The sequence below is a fragment of the Hyaena hyaena genome, unplaced genomic scaffold (genome assembly GCF_003009895.1).
Source record: "Hyaena hyaena isolate Hyena2069 unplaced genomic scaffold, ASM300989v1 scaffold_152, whole genome shotgun sequence".
Lineage (NCBI taxonomy): Eukaryota > Metazoa > Chordata > Mammalia > Carnivora > Hyaenidae > Hyaena > Hyaena hyaena.
The window spans coordinates 362,096-380,182 of NW_024080784.1; the positions used below are offsets into that span (position 1 = coordinate 362,096).

General features: G+C 35.3%; 1 protein-coding gene across 2 annotated transcripts in view; it reads left to right on the plus strand.

Annotated features, from left to right (window-relative positions):
* Positions 1 to 18,087, plus strand: part of RELN (reelin) — a 544,526-nt gene that overhangs the window by 273,069 nt on the left and 253,370 nt on the right. For both annotated transcript variants that reach the window (XM_039239122.1, XM_039239123.1), the window contains exons 7-8: positions 5,644 to 5,740; positions 10,556 to 10,607. In XM_039239122.1, coding sequence (XP_039095053.1) covers positions 5,644 to 5,740; positions 10,556 to 10,607 — 149 coding nt within the window. The remainder of the gene's footprint in view (positions 1 to 5,643; positions 5,741 to 10,555; positions 10,608 to 18,087) is intronic.

An 18,087-nucleotide genomic window follows, 5' to 3' on the forward strand; every position in this document is an offset into this window, starting at 1 on the left:
AAAAGAAAATAACATTGTTTTATTGGTCTTTGTTCCATTAAAGCTCACCACAGTGCCTGTAGGTCCTTAACACAAGTTTGCTAATTACAAGAATGACTTAATGAATGATGAATGAATAAATAACACCATTGGCAGCTAAGAGTATGTTGGATTTGACCACCCAGAGGGATGGGCATTCATGATAAATTATAATAATTTCTCAGACTGTGAGAAATTCAAGAAAAGAATATCTAAAAGACCTTGGCAGAAAGTTGATGGATTTGTTCCATCAATCCTTATTGAGTCATTGTTCTTCCAAGTAGCAGCAACCCAGTGAGTAATTCTAAATACATGGTAATTCTAGATCTTTAAGTTAAACAGGGTACCAGTGCCTTTGTAAATTTTATCTCAAGTTTCAGAATCGATAGCACCATGAAGAAGAAAAAAGTCTAGGAGGGTTGTTGAGCCAAATGAGGAAAAGGGCTCTTATATGTTTTTTTTTTCTTGTGCTTACTGGTTGTTAAATTCTTGTTATTTTACAAAATAAAAATGGTTCTGCAAACACATCAAACATCTGTTGTCTGGTCTGTCGGTTCCTAATGCCAGGCTGTAGGCCATCTATGTTGGAGTCCTCTTTAAACAATATACAGATATCTAGGCTGCACCTGTATCCCATTTAGTAAAAGCTATGGGGAAGCTATTATTTTTCTGTTATACAGTTTTGATTTGGAGACTCCTGATCAATATTTATAGATAGAATGATTGCTATGAGAATTCAAACATCAAGCCTCAGACTTCATAGCAACATTGATACTTTTATCATTAATTAACTTACGGATCTTGTATTTTTATTGTATTTAAAAATTTTTTTTGTTTTTTGTTTTTGAAAGAAAGTGAGAGTGAGCAAGAGAGGGGCAGAGAGAGAGGGAGAGAGAGAATCCCTATGCAGGGCTCCAGCTCATGAACCGCAAGATCCTGACCTGAGTTGAAGCCAGATGTTCAACTGACTGAGCCACCCAGGTGCCTCTATCTTATAGTTTTAAAATTGAGAGGCACCTGGGTGGCTCAGTCGGTTAAGCATGTGGCTTCAGCTCAGGTCAGGATCTCATGGTTCATGAGTTCGAGCCCCACATCAGGCTCTGTGCCAACAGCTCAGAGCAGATTCTCCCCCACCCAGGCTCCGTCTCTCAAATATAAATAAACATTTAAAAAACCTTTAAGAATAAAATTGAAGTACAGTTGACATACAATATTATATTACTTTCAGGTGTACAACATAGGTATTTAACATTTATTTATATTACGAAATGCATCACCATGATAACTGTAGTTATCTGTCACCATATATATGTATTAAGGTATTATTGACTATTTTCCCTATACTGTATTTTATATCCCCGTGACATGTATTTTCTAACTAGAAGTTTATGTTTTAATTCCCTTCCCTACCCCATAGCAACCACCAGCTCTTTGTATTTATGATTTTTTTCTGTTTATTTGCTTGTTTGTTTCTATATTTCTTTAGATTACACATATAGGTGAAATTTTTTAATATTTGTCTTTCTCTGACTTATTTCCCTTACCATAATAGCCTCTAGGTCCATATATGTTTTTGCAAATGGCAAGAATTCATTCTTTTTTTTTTAAATATTTTTATTTATTTCTAGGAGAGAGAGAGAGAGAGAGAGAGAGACAGTGTGAGCAGGGGAGGGTCAAAGAGAGAGGGAGTCACAGACTGAAACAGGCTCCAGGCTCAGAGCTGGCAGTCAGCACAGAGCCCGACGTGGGGCTCGAACCCACGAACCGCGAGATCATGACCTAAGCGAAAGTCAGACGCTTAACTGACTAAGCCACCCAGGCGCCCCAAGATTTCATTCTTTTTTATGGCTGAATAATGTTCTTCTGTGTGTGTGTGTGTGTGTGTGTGTGTGACATTTTCCTTATCCATTTATCTATTGATGGACACTTAACGTTGCTTTTGAATCTTTGCTATTGTAAATAATGCTGCAGTAAACATAGTGGTGCATTATCTTTTTGAATTATTTTTTTTTTCCTTTGGGCAAACATCTCGAAGTGATATTCCTTTTTTAAATTTTTTGAGGAAACTCCATTACTGTTTTCCATAGAGATTGAATTAATTTATATTCCCACCAGTGAGTGCACGATGGTTCTCTTTTCTTTACATGTTCACAAATAATTGTTATTTCTCATCTTTTTGATTACCCATTCTGACATGTGTGAGGGAAATATCCCTTTGTGGTTTTGATTTGTATTTGTCTGACGATTAGTGATGTTGAGCATATTTTCATATGTCTGTTGGCCCTCCAAATATCTTTTTCGGAAAACACGTCTATTTATATGCTCTGCCGATTTTTTAATTGGATTATTTAGGTTTCGGGGGTTGAGTTATATGAATTCTTTATATATTTTGTATAGTAACCCCTTATGAGATATATCACTTGCAGATATCTTACTCCATTCAGTAGGTTGCCTTTTTATTTTGTTGATGGTTTCCTTTCCTGTGTGAAAGCTTTTTAGTTTGATATAATCCCAATAGTTTATATTTGCTTTTTTAGCCCTTGCCTGAGCAGACAGATCCAAAAAAATATTGCTAAGACCCATGTCCAAGAGTTCACTGCCTATGTTTTCTTTTAGGACATTTATGATTTCAGGTCTCATATTTAGGTCTTTAATTAGCTTTAAGGTTTTTTTGGTGTATGATGCAAGAAAGTGGTCCAGTTTCATTCTTTTACATATAGTTGTCCAGTTTTCCCAACACCATTTGTTGAAGAGACTGTCTTTTCCCCATTGTGTATTCTTGCCTCCATTGTCATAGATTAATTGACCATAAAGATATGAATTTATGTCTGGGCTTTCTACTCTATTCTATTGATCTGTGTATCTGTTTCTGTGCTGGTATCATACTGTTTTGATTATTACAACTTTGTTCTATATCTTGAACACAATTTGGGATTGTGATACATTCATCTTTGTTCCTCTTCAACATTACTTTGCCTATTTGGGTTTTTTTGTGTGTGTGTGATTCCATATAAATTTTAGAATTATCTTTTCTAGTTCTGTGAAAAATGCTATTGGTATTTTGATAGGGATTGCATTGAATCTATAGATTGCTTTGGGTAGTATGTACATTTTAACAATATTTATTTTTCCAATTCATGATCACAGTATATCTTTCCACTTATTGGTGTCATCTTCAGTTCCTTTACTAAATATTTTCTAGTTTTCAGAGTATAATTCTTTCACCTCCTTGGTTAAATTTACTCCTAGGTATTTTATTCTTTTTTGATGTAATTGTAAATGGTATTGTTTTCTTAATTCTCTTTCTGCTAGCTTGTTATTAGCATATAGAAATGCAATGGGTTTCTGTATATTAATTTTATATCCTGCAACCTTACTGAATTAATTTATTGGTTTTAATAATTTTTTTTAGTGGAGTCTGTAGGGTTTTCTATACACAGTATCATGCTATCTGCAAATGGTGACAGTTTTACTTTTCCTTACCAATTTGGGTGCCTCTGATTTTTTTTCCCTTGTCTGATTACTGGGGGTAGCATTCCCAGCACTGTGTTGAATAAAAGTGGCAAGAGTGGGCATCCTTATCTTGTTTTAGATCTTCCACCTTTTCGCCAACATTGAAACTTTTAGTTTAGAGTTCACTGGAGGAAAATGGCAGATAACCATTGTTAGAGTTAAACATTTAAAAATGTTTTCTCTGTCAAAGTTGATGTTTCTCTCAAGCCATTTCTCAGTGACTTGGAGACCAAATAATCTTGAGTACCCCACTATAATATTTGTGCTACTTCTCTGTACTTTTATCACAATCACACCCCTTGAAAAAAATCAATGTACAGTTTAAAGACAGAGAAATAGTAGTAAGAAGTTCATGTAATAAGTTCTCTGGGGAAAAAACCCTAATATGCTAGTTCTGGATAAAAATGGTAGAAATCTGTAGTAGTAGTAGTAGCAGTAGTAGTAGCAGCAACAACACTAGTGATGATGATGATGATGATGATGATAGCTAACAGTTACACTAACACATCATGCTAGCTGTGTACTGGGTACTATTCTAAGACTTCAAGCCTTAATAATAGTTTTGTTTATGAAATTGTCTTATATTTCTTCACTCATTCCTTCAACAGATATTTGAGGAATACAACATGTCAGACATGTCAGGGAACCAGAGATATGTTTGTCACCTTTATGAAGCTACTCTTATGTTTCTTCTAATGTCAAAGTTTTTTTTTTAGAATTTTGCTTCACACTAATCAAAAGAACGTTCAAATCTCCTACTAAGATTTGTTATGCTGTAAGATACTAACATTTTAAATGTCATGTCAGAAAATTTTCTGTTTATTCTAAAAAAATCAAAGTTTCTTGACCTTATTGATCTGCTTATAAGCACCTTAATGGAAAAGAATACCAGTTACTTAATCCATGCAGTTCACATGTAGGAATTTATTTGCCAAGCTTTTACTTATTTACGATGGTTCTGCCCCTTGGCTTTATGGGATACCTGGTATCTTTTCACGCTTTTGTCTTCTTCCTACTTGAATGAGAGTTCCTACTCCCTCTTTTTCTGAAATTAGCAAGCAGTTGAAAGGACAAAATACAGTGATCTCAAGAACAAAGGGCATGCTGACCTTTCCACGTTCAGCACCTAGAATGTGAAGCCTAAAAATGTCCTTTCTGCATGAAACACAGCTCTCAAGTGGTTTGAGGTTCAATCAGAGGAAACATAGATTACCCTTCCTACATGTTATATATGTAATGATTGTATGTTGAAATGTCATGATGCAGAACATTGTGTTGCTATAAATGTGCAAAATCAAATCCAGAATATTCATACCTTCAATTTCTCCTAAAAACATGAATAATTTTATTTTTGAGATTCTGGCGTAAGATTTTACTAACCACTTCATTTTATAGTAATAAAAAGCAGCTAATTAAGTTATTTGTAAGGTGAATATATTAACTCAGTATCCAAAATTTGCTTGATTTAGACTTTGTGTCTATTTTGGATTAATATGTAGGTTAAATATAATCTGATTTCATTATTTTTAGCATGGTATATTTTATAGACATTCAGATTTATTTGAGGACAGTAATTTTAAACATTCACACAGCAACTCAAAAAGGATTAAAATTTGTAAAACATCTTTTATTTTCAGAGGTACAAGTTTTAGTTCATTGTTTAAGTATATATTACTTTGCTTATCTTTAATATTTGCAAACACTGTTGTACTGGATGTGATATATATTGTATGTAATTATTGGTTATAATACCATCTGCTGTTATTAATACTGTTTCTGCCCTCTGTGCCTCATTTACTCTCTTGTTTAATCCTCATGACGACTATGTAAGATTAGGTCGGTATTGTTATCATTTTATAGGTGAGGAAACCAAAACTTCGGGAAATTAAGTAACTTGCCCACCACAGCGAGTGACTAAAAGAAATGGGACTTAAGTTCAAGTCTTTCTGATTTCCCATTTCCTGAACATGTCATGCTACCAAAAAACTATAGCCTTCCTCAAAATGTCAATTTGAACCAAATAATGGTAACTTACCTCTTTCCTTACCTGAGCGATAAACCACTTTGTGCTACTTAATTCTCAGACTGTGGATACATTCTCTGTTCTCACAGGGTTGAATGTAACAACTGTGAGATCGGAGAACAGTGTGGTGCAATTATGCATGGCAATGCTGTCACCTTCTGTGAGCCATATGGTCCAAGAGAATTGGTAAGTACATGCTATTTATGTACATTATTCCAAATACACTGTCTTTATGGAGCTTTTTGCCAACAAAATATTCTTTCATGCTCATATGAAAATTTGCAGTATTATTATATATAAATCCTATTACAGATATCTCAAAATTGGGAACAGTGATTTTTTTAGTTTATTTTCAAATGGTAAAATAATTCAGGAATAAAATTGATAACAGCAATGGATCTCTTTATACATGGTGCATCATTATGATTAGATGGCTTTTTAAAAATATAGGTATGATGGGTGATATATATGACACACATATATCTATATCACACTTAAACAATTTGTGGCTTTATAAGTGCTTGTGTAAAGCTTTACTTTTAAATGTCTTATGTTCTCTTTGCGAGTCAAAAATGCTAGATGAGCAATTTTATCACATTATTTTAAAACATTGTGTCCTAACCACAAAGGAACTTCACTGATTTTTTTTTTAAGTGGAAGTACACTGAATAAACCAGTTTTGGACAAATTTGGGTTTGTGTCACATTGTTCAGGAGCAGGTTACTTTCCTTTAATTTAGACTGATTAGACTTGGCCTGCCAAAGTTCTTGGATCAGACATAAAATGAAACATGAGCATTCGAAATTAAAAGCAACAAAAACACTAGCCGTCAGCATGTGGCTAATGAGCCTTTTGTTGTTACTTGGTTCTGGCAGAAAGACTACATTTCACATTCTTGAAAAAGGATATAAAAGTAATTGTTATGTTTTACTCCTGGCTCAGTTTCTTGACGAGAAATGTTGTACTTATGACATCTTTCATGCTTTGCTTTTCTGATTTTCAGCTTGAGCTTCCTTCTTTTTTCTCCCACATCATCCTTATCATGGGGCTTTTAGGTAACAGGTTGTATTTTTTATCCCTACATCACACATTTTGTTTCAAATTCATTAACTTTAAAAGTGGTCCAAAGACTGTCTTCCACAATACCAAAGGGAGAAAAAACTAGCTAAGCAATTAAAAGAAGATTTAGTTATCAAAGTGTAAGTCCATTAATTTTTACAACGTGTTTCTTATTTTATGCTGCTTGAATACCTCTTTCCTGGCAATGGATACATTTAATTTATTAAAGATACGAGCTGAAGAACATTGATAAATTGAAGAGTTTTTAGCTGAAATTAGAACACAAACAGAATTAATTGGATGCAAATTAAAATAATAGGTGCTCATAATTCAAGTCTCACAAGGTATTATAATATTCCTGCAGACAAATGTGACTCTGGTAGTGAAGTTCTTCTTGAAAAAATAGATTTGCTAGTGCATTTTAAATAATGTACCATGACTGAATTATCTATAAAACCTTAAAACAAAATAAAATTTTACTGTAGTTAATTGAGCTTAGGATAATGCTTTTTTTAGAATGTTCTCCCATTCAGTAATTTTTCTAGAAACACTTAAAAAATTCTTTTTTGGCTTCTATTGATTAACAAGAAGTAGGCATATCAGAATATAATACCAAAATATTTCAGTAGCATAAAAACTGAAGTACTTAGTTTATGTGATCCATGTATATTTTAATCCTGATTGTTTCACTCAGTTTATTTAGCATTAGAGTTTATATACCCAGTGGGCTAATTTTGAATTGTATTATGTAATTAGCATGAGATTAAGCTTTCAACTAAAAAAGAAAATATTCAAAATAATCATTTTCATCCAAGAAAGAAAAAAAAAAGCATATGCCGATTTATATCCCCATCTAAGTGTGAGGGATTGTGTTGCGGACTCCATGGGAATAGAATAAAGATACATTAACAAAGATAGAGATGACACTCGTATTTTACACACTAGCAACTTCTAATTCTCAATAATTTTTATACTGCAAAAATAGAGACTGTACCCAAGCTGTGTTTACAGAAGACAGATCAACTGAATGAAAGGAGAAATTCAGTTGTCAGTTAACATGCTGTTATGTTTCCTAAAATTCAAATAGTTGCTTGGTACCTCAAGATCGAATACAGGCAAAATTGTTGTGTATGAGAACTGATTAAAACTATCAGCCCCCCAAACATCACTTTTTAACAAATATGCCTTCTTATTTTTCATAAATGCAGTTCTTACTAAATTTGTGAAGGAGAGAACGACAGGCAAAGAACCTTAGTAGGCTAACGCTCTTATCTTTTATACTTCCAGCAAGAGCAGCTCCATTTTGTGAATTTAGTCACATGGTCATTTTATTTCAAGAAGTAATTTCAAGAAATTACTTTTGAATTATTCTGTTGTTTGCAAATGCATTTTAGTTACAAGGAGGAGTTTGGGCTAAAACAGGATCAAACCCCTCCCCCAAAATTTGCAGTGATGAGATGCAGAAAACACAGCCTCAGCCTATGATGTGAATTCAGATTCATTTAGTGATCGTAATAATCTTCTGTGGTTTGAGATCTAATTGATAAGTCAAGACCACTGAAATTTGGTAGGAGAAAAGTTATGTCAGACATTCAGAGTTGCTGTACTGTTTATCAAAAGCCATTTAAGAGACCCTTTCATTTTAGAAGGTCAGGTATAAAGACTTTATAACTTTGCAAACTAAAATTACATATGTAAGTGCCAGGATAATAAATAATTCATTAATACCTAAATTTATTAATATCTAAATATAGGTGAGCAGATTTTATAGGTAATGCTTCTTGTTATTTTTTCTCTTCATCTTTCCCATTCCTTCTTATAACTGACAGCTTTATTAATGGGCTAAAAAATGGGTAAAGGTAAAGCAATGAGAGTTAACCATTCTACCATGCCTTTGCTTCCCTGGTGAAGAAAAGAAATGTAGAATCAATGACTAAACTAAGTGCAGGGTCACTGTCAGTTAGCACGTGTAACTTGAAATTTGGCAATATTCCAAACAACTTACTGTGTGCCAGCAGCGGTCACGTCTGTGGAACTTCATCATGCAGGTGACATGGCCTCGTTTATTACACCCAGCCGGATAGTACCTATGACTCTCAAGTATACCTAATGCACCAGCCTTAGCAATAACCATGGTGCTTTTAGCTTATCTGACACCATTGTTTCAAAGAACTTCTACTGAGGAGTGTTTCATGATTCACCTGGGAATCTACTCAGCTATATAAAATTGGAGGTGGAATGAGCATTCATTCAATTTATGTGAAAACTTTACAGATTTTCATTTCTCTTTGGACTGTAAGATCAAATTATCCAATTAAAAAAACCATGAGGACAAATAGTTGAACTTACTCTAAAAATGGTGAAAAACAAAAACAACACAGATTCCTTTAAAGTAATCTTGAAAAGGAGCTAATCTAGTTATTTAAAGAAAATTCTGTGGGTCCATTTTTCTCTAATGACTCAGGCAAGGGGAAGAGAACAGGAATCAGTGCTCTAGACATGAAGGGTCAGTTTTCTTGTAGCAAATTATCTGTGATAATGAGGGATTTAAATTACACAGAGAGGATTTCCTCTGACACCCTGACACCAGTGATTTTTGCTATGGTTAAAATCAATAAGGTGCTGATATCTACAGTGATATTTAACAACTTATAAAATGTGTCTCTTGCCCTCCCCTCTTTTACGTTTCCTGCTTCTTCATGGATTTTAAAGTCACATATTTAAAGCGTACAGTCAGCCACCTTTCCAAATTGTGTTGCAGAAACGGAAAGCACCCATCTGATCTTTTGATACTCACATCTCAGCAGAATTCTGACTAAACAAGAGGCTTGCTGACTCGCTTTTCCATCAGTTCCCCCTCGGCGATTCATAACCTGGGTATCTCCTGACCCTTCCACAGTATGGACTCCATCACATGGCCACTGATACATCTAAGGATGATATTATGACATAGAAGAAGCAGAAGTAAGACAGCTGACTGCTTTCGCCATGGTGGAAACACAGTTGTCCACTTTGTAACTTCTAGATGCCGCCATGGGAGGCATCCCATACATTAGCTTTATAGGGTCAGGAACCCAACAACATAGTATTTGAAAATGAGAACCCTAATTCTCATCTCATTTGAACTGGTATGGGTCAAAGTCGCTGCTCCACAGAATACTTTTTAAAAAAATTTTTGTACTTTAAATTCATTAAAAATTAAATACGGTACCATTCTTCTTTCAGCAGGGGGAAAATTGTTTAAGCATGCTTCTTCAAGAGACTAAAAGGAAGTAATAGAAATGTATTGGAAGGATATTTCTAGGCCATAATTTGATTACTTTTTTTGGAGAGGTAATGGTTTTATCAACAGATATTCCACATACAATATTCTACAGTTCATTTAATTAAAGTGTACAGTTCACATTTAGTCACAAAATCATGCAGTCATTACCACAATTTTAGAACATTTTTGCCATCCCCTAATAATGTCCTCTACCCTTTAGCTGAGGTATTTCTAGCTGCTTTTCCCAAAATAATCTTTTTCTTCTCATTTGCTTTTAATTGACCTTCCAGTTTTTGTTTGGGAGCCTTTTTACGGCATTTGCTTTGGGCTCTAGACCTTTTGGTGTAGGATGGAGGGGAGGTTGAGGAGTGAGTGGAGGGGACTGTGTTAATAAGAGCCCTCACAAGATTACCCAGGAGATCACACTAAAAATGGTTTTCAACAGGACCCTGAGGAAACATGTACCACGAGTGCTGGAGTCAGAATCTCACTACTTTTCCCCATAGAGAACCATGCAATGTATCTGTGTTCAGACATACTAATTAAAATAAGCCAACCACTGCATACACTGAATCTCCTGTCTTTCCTCTTCTCAGTCTCCTTTCTTCCTGACAGCCTTTTCTCTTTCTCCTCCTGTCTTTCTGTCTTGTCTTATTTTGGTATATTCCTTTTTCTAGATTACCACAGGCCTTAATACAACAACAGCCTCTGTCCTCCAATTTTCCATTGGTAAGTGTTTTTAGCAATTATAGCAATTTAACTTGGAAGTGTTTGCTTTAATCATAGTGTACCACCAGGATTATAGTGCCAAATGCTTTTGGATTTAGAGAAGAGTCTGTCTTAACGTTGCTGTAAACAATTTAATGCATTTTTAAAATGAAATGAAAAATTGTAAATGCTGCATTCTGTTCTCCTTTCTCTCCAGCAGGGAGCGGTATTTAAGAATGATACAGTAATCCAAAACGTTTTAAAGTGATTTACACATGGATTTTGAATGTTTGGGATTATACTCTTAAGCAGTAGAATGAATTTACTGTCGGTGTTTTGTTCAGATTAAGATTAAGAATCTGTTAAATTCCTGCACTTTAACTGGCTAGTAGTGAAAGAGATAATTATTTTTCCCTGAGAGAAACAAGTTAGGGCTTCATGTTTGACATAAATAATCTATGTTTGATTCAGACATGGATCATTTAAAAATAACCCTATCTGGCAGTATTTCTTTTAAGTGCTTTTGCATTAGAGTTAAAAATTCCTACCCAAAGCATTCAGAAAAAATAAAGTACCTTTTGATCAAGTGTTTACAGTTTTGTTATCTGTGTTACTTTATATTCTGATTTCCAAAGGCATATATTAATAAATACCTTGTACAAGTTCCAGTAGGAACGCTCTAGCTAAAGAAAAATACTGCCCTCCTAAATGGGTGCCACTCTTATTGATCTTGGTCCTGTAACAAGGAAACCTCCTCCCGGCCTCTGCGTGTGACATGAAGACTGCAGCAGCTATGCCCTGGGGGCACCTTCTTCCACATCACCCCCCCCCCCATTCTCCCCACCCCTTCCTAGTCCTGATTGCAAGGCAGGGGCCCACTGTGGTTGATTGTGCCCCAGAGCAGTTTTCTTCCAGCCAAGTAGTTGTCACTTTCTCATCTGCAGAGCCTGATTTAAGCATTTGTAGGTAGGATGTGAAACAGCCTGTTACACTTTAGGCTGTTTTCTTCTCACATTGATAGCATGACTACAACAATTAACAGAATATTCAGAAGTCCATATGTGGTCATAAAGAAAGTGTTAGCAAAAACAAGATAATGAGTGCTTTTTTTAAATGAGAGGGTTTTCTTCCATCTATTAATAAGTGCATCCTAAATTTTCTATAAATGTAATACTGTATAATCAGAAACAAACAGAGTTCATTTTTTCAAAGTTGGGGTGCTACAAAAACAATTCTTTAAATCCCTAGTGTGACAGGCAAGTAACTTAGAGGTTGTTAACCAGATCCAATGTGTATAAATTTATTATGCTATTTATATATATTTTTTTAAGCTGAAAGTGTTTTTCCTTTTTATCTGTATTCCAAGTTAGGGCATTGAATATTGATTTCAAATATTATCTTTAACCAAAGAAAGTATACAAGTGAATCCTCTTTAAAATATATGCTTCTTGAGGCGCCTGGGTGGCTCTGTCGATTAAGCATCTGACTTCGGCTCAGGTCATGATCTCATGGTTCATGGGTTCGAGACCTGGATCACGCTCTGTGCTGACAGCTCAGAGGCTGGGGCCTGCTTTGGATTCTGTGTCTATCCCCTCTCTCTCTCAGCCCCTCCCCTACTTGTGCTCTGTCTGTCTGTCTCTCTCTCTCAAAAATAAATAAAGATTAAAAAAAAGAAAAAGGAAAAAGAAACCACATAGTGGCAAACCTCTAGCCGTATGGTGTATGGTGGTGAGTGGTAGATACACTATAGTGGGCAGAACTTTTCAGAAATGGTTTTGTGTATCTCATTGTGAGTGCTTGGAGTAGCCTCGTTCTATTCACATGGAAGGTGTGAGGGCTAGATGGGGACATGCATACAGGTTGAAGAGATGTCATCATTGCATGAATTCATCCTCAGCTGTATTAAGCCCCACAATAACCAAATACCAAAATAACAAATGCAGTGAAATAGCAGCCATTGTATTTATACTCGTTTCAAAAATTATATTGAATGTATTATATAAAAAAAACACACTGCATGTAGACAATCATTTATATTTCTTTGTATGTTGTGGAATTATCCAAATCTGTACTAAGAGTGTGTTTAAATATGGTCAGATTTAGTGTCACGCCTTGGAAGTCCTTTAGGATGTTAAAGGTTTATTGTGTAGTATAATGATTCAGATGTAATCTAGACAATTTTCTAGGGAATTCTGTTATTACTTATGACTTCAGTGGTGAATTACATTCCCAATTATGGACATATAACCACAATTGAATAATTATTGCCTTGATACTTTTATATTGCTCTTGTAAACATTTTCAGTCCCATGACAAGCATTATCCAAGGGAATCCCAAATACTTCATGGATATGTGCACAGAAATGTCTTGAATTACTAAGCGTATCAAATAAAGTCTATCATGACATTATTTAGCAGTAATGCTTTCCCAGCCCTTTCTAAATATACACACCTATACACACACAGGCGTGCATGCACACACTTATAAATATATGCATTAATATACATCCTACCTTAACCAAATGAATTTTAAATATAAAGCATCCTGTAAACACAACTCTAGAACCTGAAATTTATCAGGTTATCAATAGCTAAACTATCAGGAACAGTGTCCTAAAATGGTCTTAGTAGAACTTTTCATTTTTCCATTCCAATGAAAGATCCATTTCTGTGCTGCAGCATTAATCTGCTACAATCCTCACTTGATTCATTAGAGTCACCTAGTAGAATTTATGGTCCCAGCCTTAGAGACATTTACCCATTTCCTTTAGATTTCCTACGGGATAGGAAGAAAAATTCGAGATAATGCCCTTGCAAACCATTATCTTACAGGTGCCTTCAAACTGCTTTTTCAGGCAGGGTCCTGGGTCCAAGGGAAGTGCTGATGGTGTTTTTTATCCTTCATTCACTTAACAGCATGTCACTGAATATTTGCTGTGTCCCCAGCCTTTTCTTGAGCTAACTCTAACTATAGAAAGACAAGAAAGAAAAAGAAAGAAAAAGAAAACGTATTTACAGCGCTTAGCAGTTTGGTAGAAGGCTCTGGATGCATACAGAACATGAAACCTCTAGAGAGCTGCCAGATTGTTATAAACAGAGATGGACATGTGTACAGGTCCCCATGATGGCCAGTCCTTCACAGTAGAGCAGGTCAGGAAGGCTTCTTAGAGAGGAGAATCCCTGAACCCCAAAAGCAGGAGCCATTGGAAGGGACAAAGATTTTCCAGGTGAGGAGACAGAATGACAACAGCAAGGTATAGGATGGGAACATGAGTGTCCTCTTAGAGCAGAAAGACGGGCCAAAGGGTGGCCATGGTCACTGTCAGAGAAAATTGTGTCCAAGAGTTCATCTACATCACCCGGGGGTTTTAAACTTAATAGTCAGTAGAAGTCAGAAATGGCCTCTTTCTCTCTTGGAAAATAAAGAATTATAATGAAATTAATTCTTAAGAAAGGTTATTTGGATAGTTGTGTTAAGAGTGAACTTGTCTCTTCCTTGCTATAAGTTTACACTGACTCACTCAATAAGATCTTGCCAACTACTATATATACTTGTTTGGTTTAGCATAGCTCTTTCTTCAGATTAATAGAATTTGTAGGCCAAATGAGGATTAATGGTAAAGCATTCAGAAACCTGTGCCTTGAAGAACAGAATTTGGCTCAGAAGGTAAATCTATCTTATCTATCATGGTATTCTCAGCCCCTAGCCCAGGTACTCAAAATAAGTAGATGCTCGTAAGTATTTCTTGGCTCAGTGACATGTCACTATTGCAGAGACATCTGTAATAGTATGTAACCAAGTGCTAAATTGGTTCTATGCAGACATTTCATGCCAAGAGAGGATTTGGGCATGGTGATCTGAGGACCTCAATCAATTGAAAAGTTGACCCAGAAGGAAACATAGAATCCCCAAATATAGTATGCTTTTAGTGAAACCAGTGGGCAGAAATAGATATCCATGTATTTATCAGTTTGTTATTATTGAACTAGCTAGAATCTACTACTTGTTCATACTTTATAAAATTAGTACTTTTTTCTTTGGTTTTACTTAGGACTATCCTAAAGATTTGGGTTTTGTGTGTGCATTTTTTTTTACTGCCTTTTTATTTGTTTTTAACCATCTCAAGACAGAGAGGAGTCATTAAATTATAAATATTTTCTATTTATAGATTAAAATATGAAAATGTCCTTAGGCCTGAATTATTATTGTATGTACTGTATGTGCCACAGAGTCTCAGGTATATGAGAGCTACTCATTTTGTATGAGTGTATTTTGAAAAATAAAAACTAGAAAATAATAAAAGTTAGAGTTACTCTTATTGGTGAATTGGAAGATTGCTTTATTAAAAAAAAGTGATCTGGCATTCTTTTTCTTAAACAGATATAATGAATAAAATGCTACTTGTATGAGGTATTGTATTGCATTTAGCCTACGGGAGACAGCTTTTCCCTCAAGCCTAATTCATAAGCATCTTAATTACACAGAACTCTTTTAAACAGAGAAAGTCTCTCTTTACTCTTAGAACAGTTGATTCAGAGGGAGGAGAAATTGACCCCTCCATGTCTTGGTAGGAATTATTGTTCATTTCCTCTGTGAGCTTTCTGAGATCTGTTTCTAAATTAAACTCTCATTTTTTTCAGGAGTCACTCTCCTTGGTGAGTTAAAACCTTGGGGGAATTTACTATGAAATACTGAAAACCTCTTCTAAAAACATAAACTCTAAGTATGAGACAAACAAAATCTCTGATGACTTGAGCTCAAAACAGATATTAATAAAATACAGAAGTTTAGAAAAATTAAATGGTGAAATTGGTTTAATATATATGCATTTAAAGCTAAGTAACATGTTTTATTTGAGTGTTAAGATTCTTGAATATAAAAGATGTTAAAATAAGATTTATTACTTGATTTTTAGATCTTCAAAGATCTTTTACTAAGTCAAAAATGGAAATCTTTATATATAGAACACTTCTGTTTTATCTAAATTCAATAAGGTTTGAAAATGATTATAGGTCAGGTGATCCTGCTTCTTCATCCTGGACTGGACTAATTTCTTTTCAGGGAATGCATATTTTAAAAGACCAGTTTAAATAAACTTTATATAATTTCAAATCCACCTTGCTCCATGTTCCTAAGTCCTATTTTAAGTAATAAAAGGGAATGTTCTCAAATGTAAAATTCTAAGTATAAGACTCTGGCAGAGATCATTAAGATTAATTATAAGTGTTCTTGAATTATTAAAACTGATAACTAAATAATTATGTGAATTAAAATACAGTTTGAAAGATACTATGCCTTTTCCCTTTTGAAATATTTAATTCATTGTCACTCACAATGATGAAGCTTAAAAGATAAATATCAGTAATTCATTCATAATTATGTTCTACAACAATTCATTGAGTGCTGCTCTAGTAGAAGGATATAAGCAGTAAACTGTAGGATGAGAAATTGATCATTGGTATAGACTAAGTGGTCTCACTGGCCTAACCTGATATCTCTGAATCCCCACTTGGTCCATATTTTAAGATACCTACTGCACTCTGCTTTGATTTATATGCTGGTTATTTCTACACATCCACTTTTACCCTTTAAATTTTCAATGTTTAAAGCCCTTTAGGGCTAAGTAGTGCACAAGTATCCCCCTTTGTTCATAGGGTAGAATCTAGCTCACAACTAGAACTAAATAACTATAGACTGTATTTGATTAAACTCATAGGCTAGGAAAGAGATTTAGTGATGTTCCACATTGGTGCTCAGTACTATACCCACTCTTGACTGCTGAGACAAGGGAACACCCTGACCGAAATACATGGGCAATAATCAAACTTGATCTAGGTCAGTAATTTTCATTTTTTTTTTTTTATCAGTCAAGGACTCTTGATTGAGGATTCTTCTTTCAGAGAGGTCTTTAGGACATATGCTATGTATAATGTGATGTGTCTACATCCACTGTGAAGAAAGCCAAACCCAAGACACTGCCCAACGTGCAAAGGACTTTATCAAATAGGTGGTTGGGGTGGGGGGAGTCCACATGTGAGAAAAAGCCAAGGAATGGGTGCATACCACAGAGGAGAGTGAGAGCACAGCCTGTTGGAAAATCCAGACAGAGGGAGGTCCAGTGGCAGGACTTTATCATTTGGAAGGGAGACAGCTAAGAGCAGGTGTGGTACTGCTTTAGAGGCTCAGCAACCACAATGAAGATTAGAGAGATGGAAGCCTGCAGGGGGACAAGGCAGAGGCCATTCTAGGACCTTAAGATCAAGGTCAAAGCCAGAATGGCAGCCAGGGTGGTAATGCTGAGTTCCAGATTGCTGGGGTTGGGGAGGGGCAGTACTTAACACCTGCTGCCTAAGGTGGGGATCAGTCTTCCTAGAAAATGAGCCAGACCTGAGCACTAGGGCTAGGTTGTATGGCCTTGGCCCTGAGGAAAGGAGGGCTGCTTGGCAGGGAACCTGGCAAAACCTGACACATTTTGCATTTCTCTTCCTTATGTTTCTCCCAGCAGAGGATCTGATGAAAGTTCTATGCTGTGGGGTTGGGAAGAAACTTGCAAATGGGTGGGCATCCAAAAGTGGCTGGAAATAGCATGGTATTTCCATGGTCCCAATATAAATTGGGAGAGAATTGGTTCCTTTATCCCTTATGATAGGAGTGTCAGTAAAGAGGAAAAAATATAAATACCTTGGAAGTGAGAGAATGGGAATAAGACTAAACGAGAGAAAGGTACAAAAGGGGAGGAGGACAGCTGTTCATTTTATATCCTGTGGTCATTGTCCATCTGCCATAAACTGAAAGAAGTCACCTAATGAGGTTTGGGGATTTCAGCCAAGGAAGTGACTAAGGGGAAAAATATTAAGTACAATAAATCACATACTGTCACATTTATTCAGTAAGAAAGGTTTGTAGATCCAGTAGTCTGTTTACTAATAAAGTCAGTCAACATAGAAATTATTGTCAGTAGCCTCATTCTAAAAATAAACAAATACAAAACAGAAGGTAAGGGTGAGTTGCTTTGAAAACCCTGCCCTTTTTCTACATCATAAAAGACGTGTTTTGAGTTTAAAGGAAACATGATTTGAGTGCATGTTTAAGTGCAGAATACTTACTGAAGATTTTTACTGTTGCACTTTATTTGACTTCCCTTAATCCTAATATCAGTTTTCAGTAGATGCTTAAAATGGACATTTTACTTCCATATTATGGTTCTAACAGTACTATCCTTGAAATATGCTTCTTCAGCTAAAAATATGCTATAATCCCCCCTTCCAAGGATATATTTTGGTGGGCAAAACAGAGGTGGAGACATAAGCTCTAGATTTCCGTATTCAAGTGATTAACTGATCTTTTGGGACAATCAAAGATTTTGGGCATGTTGATTTCTCTAAACTGACAACTTGCACTAATAAAATAATGATTTATCACAACTTCAGTCAACCTATTTTACCAAAATTGAATTCCTTTGCTCTTGACAGATCCAAGAGTTATTCGAGGATCTCCTCT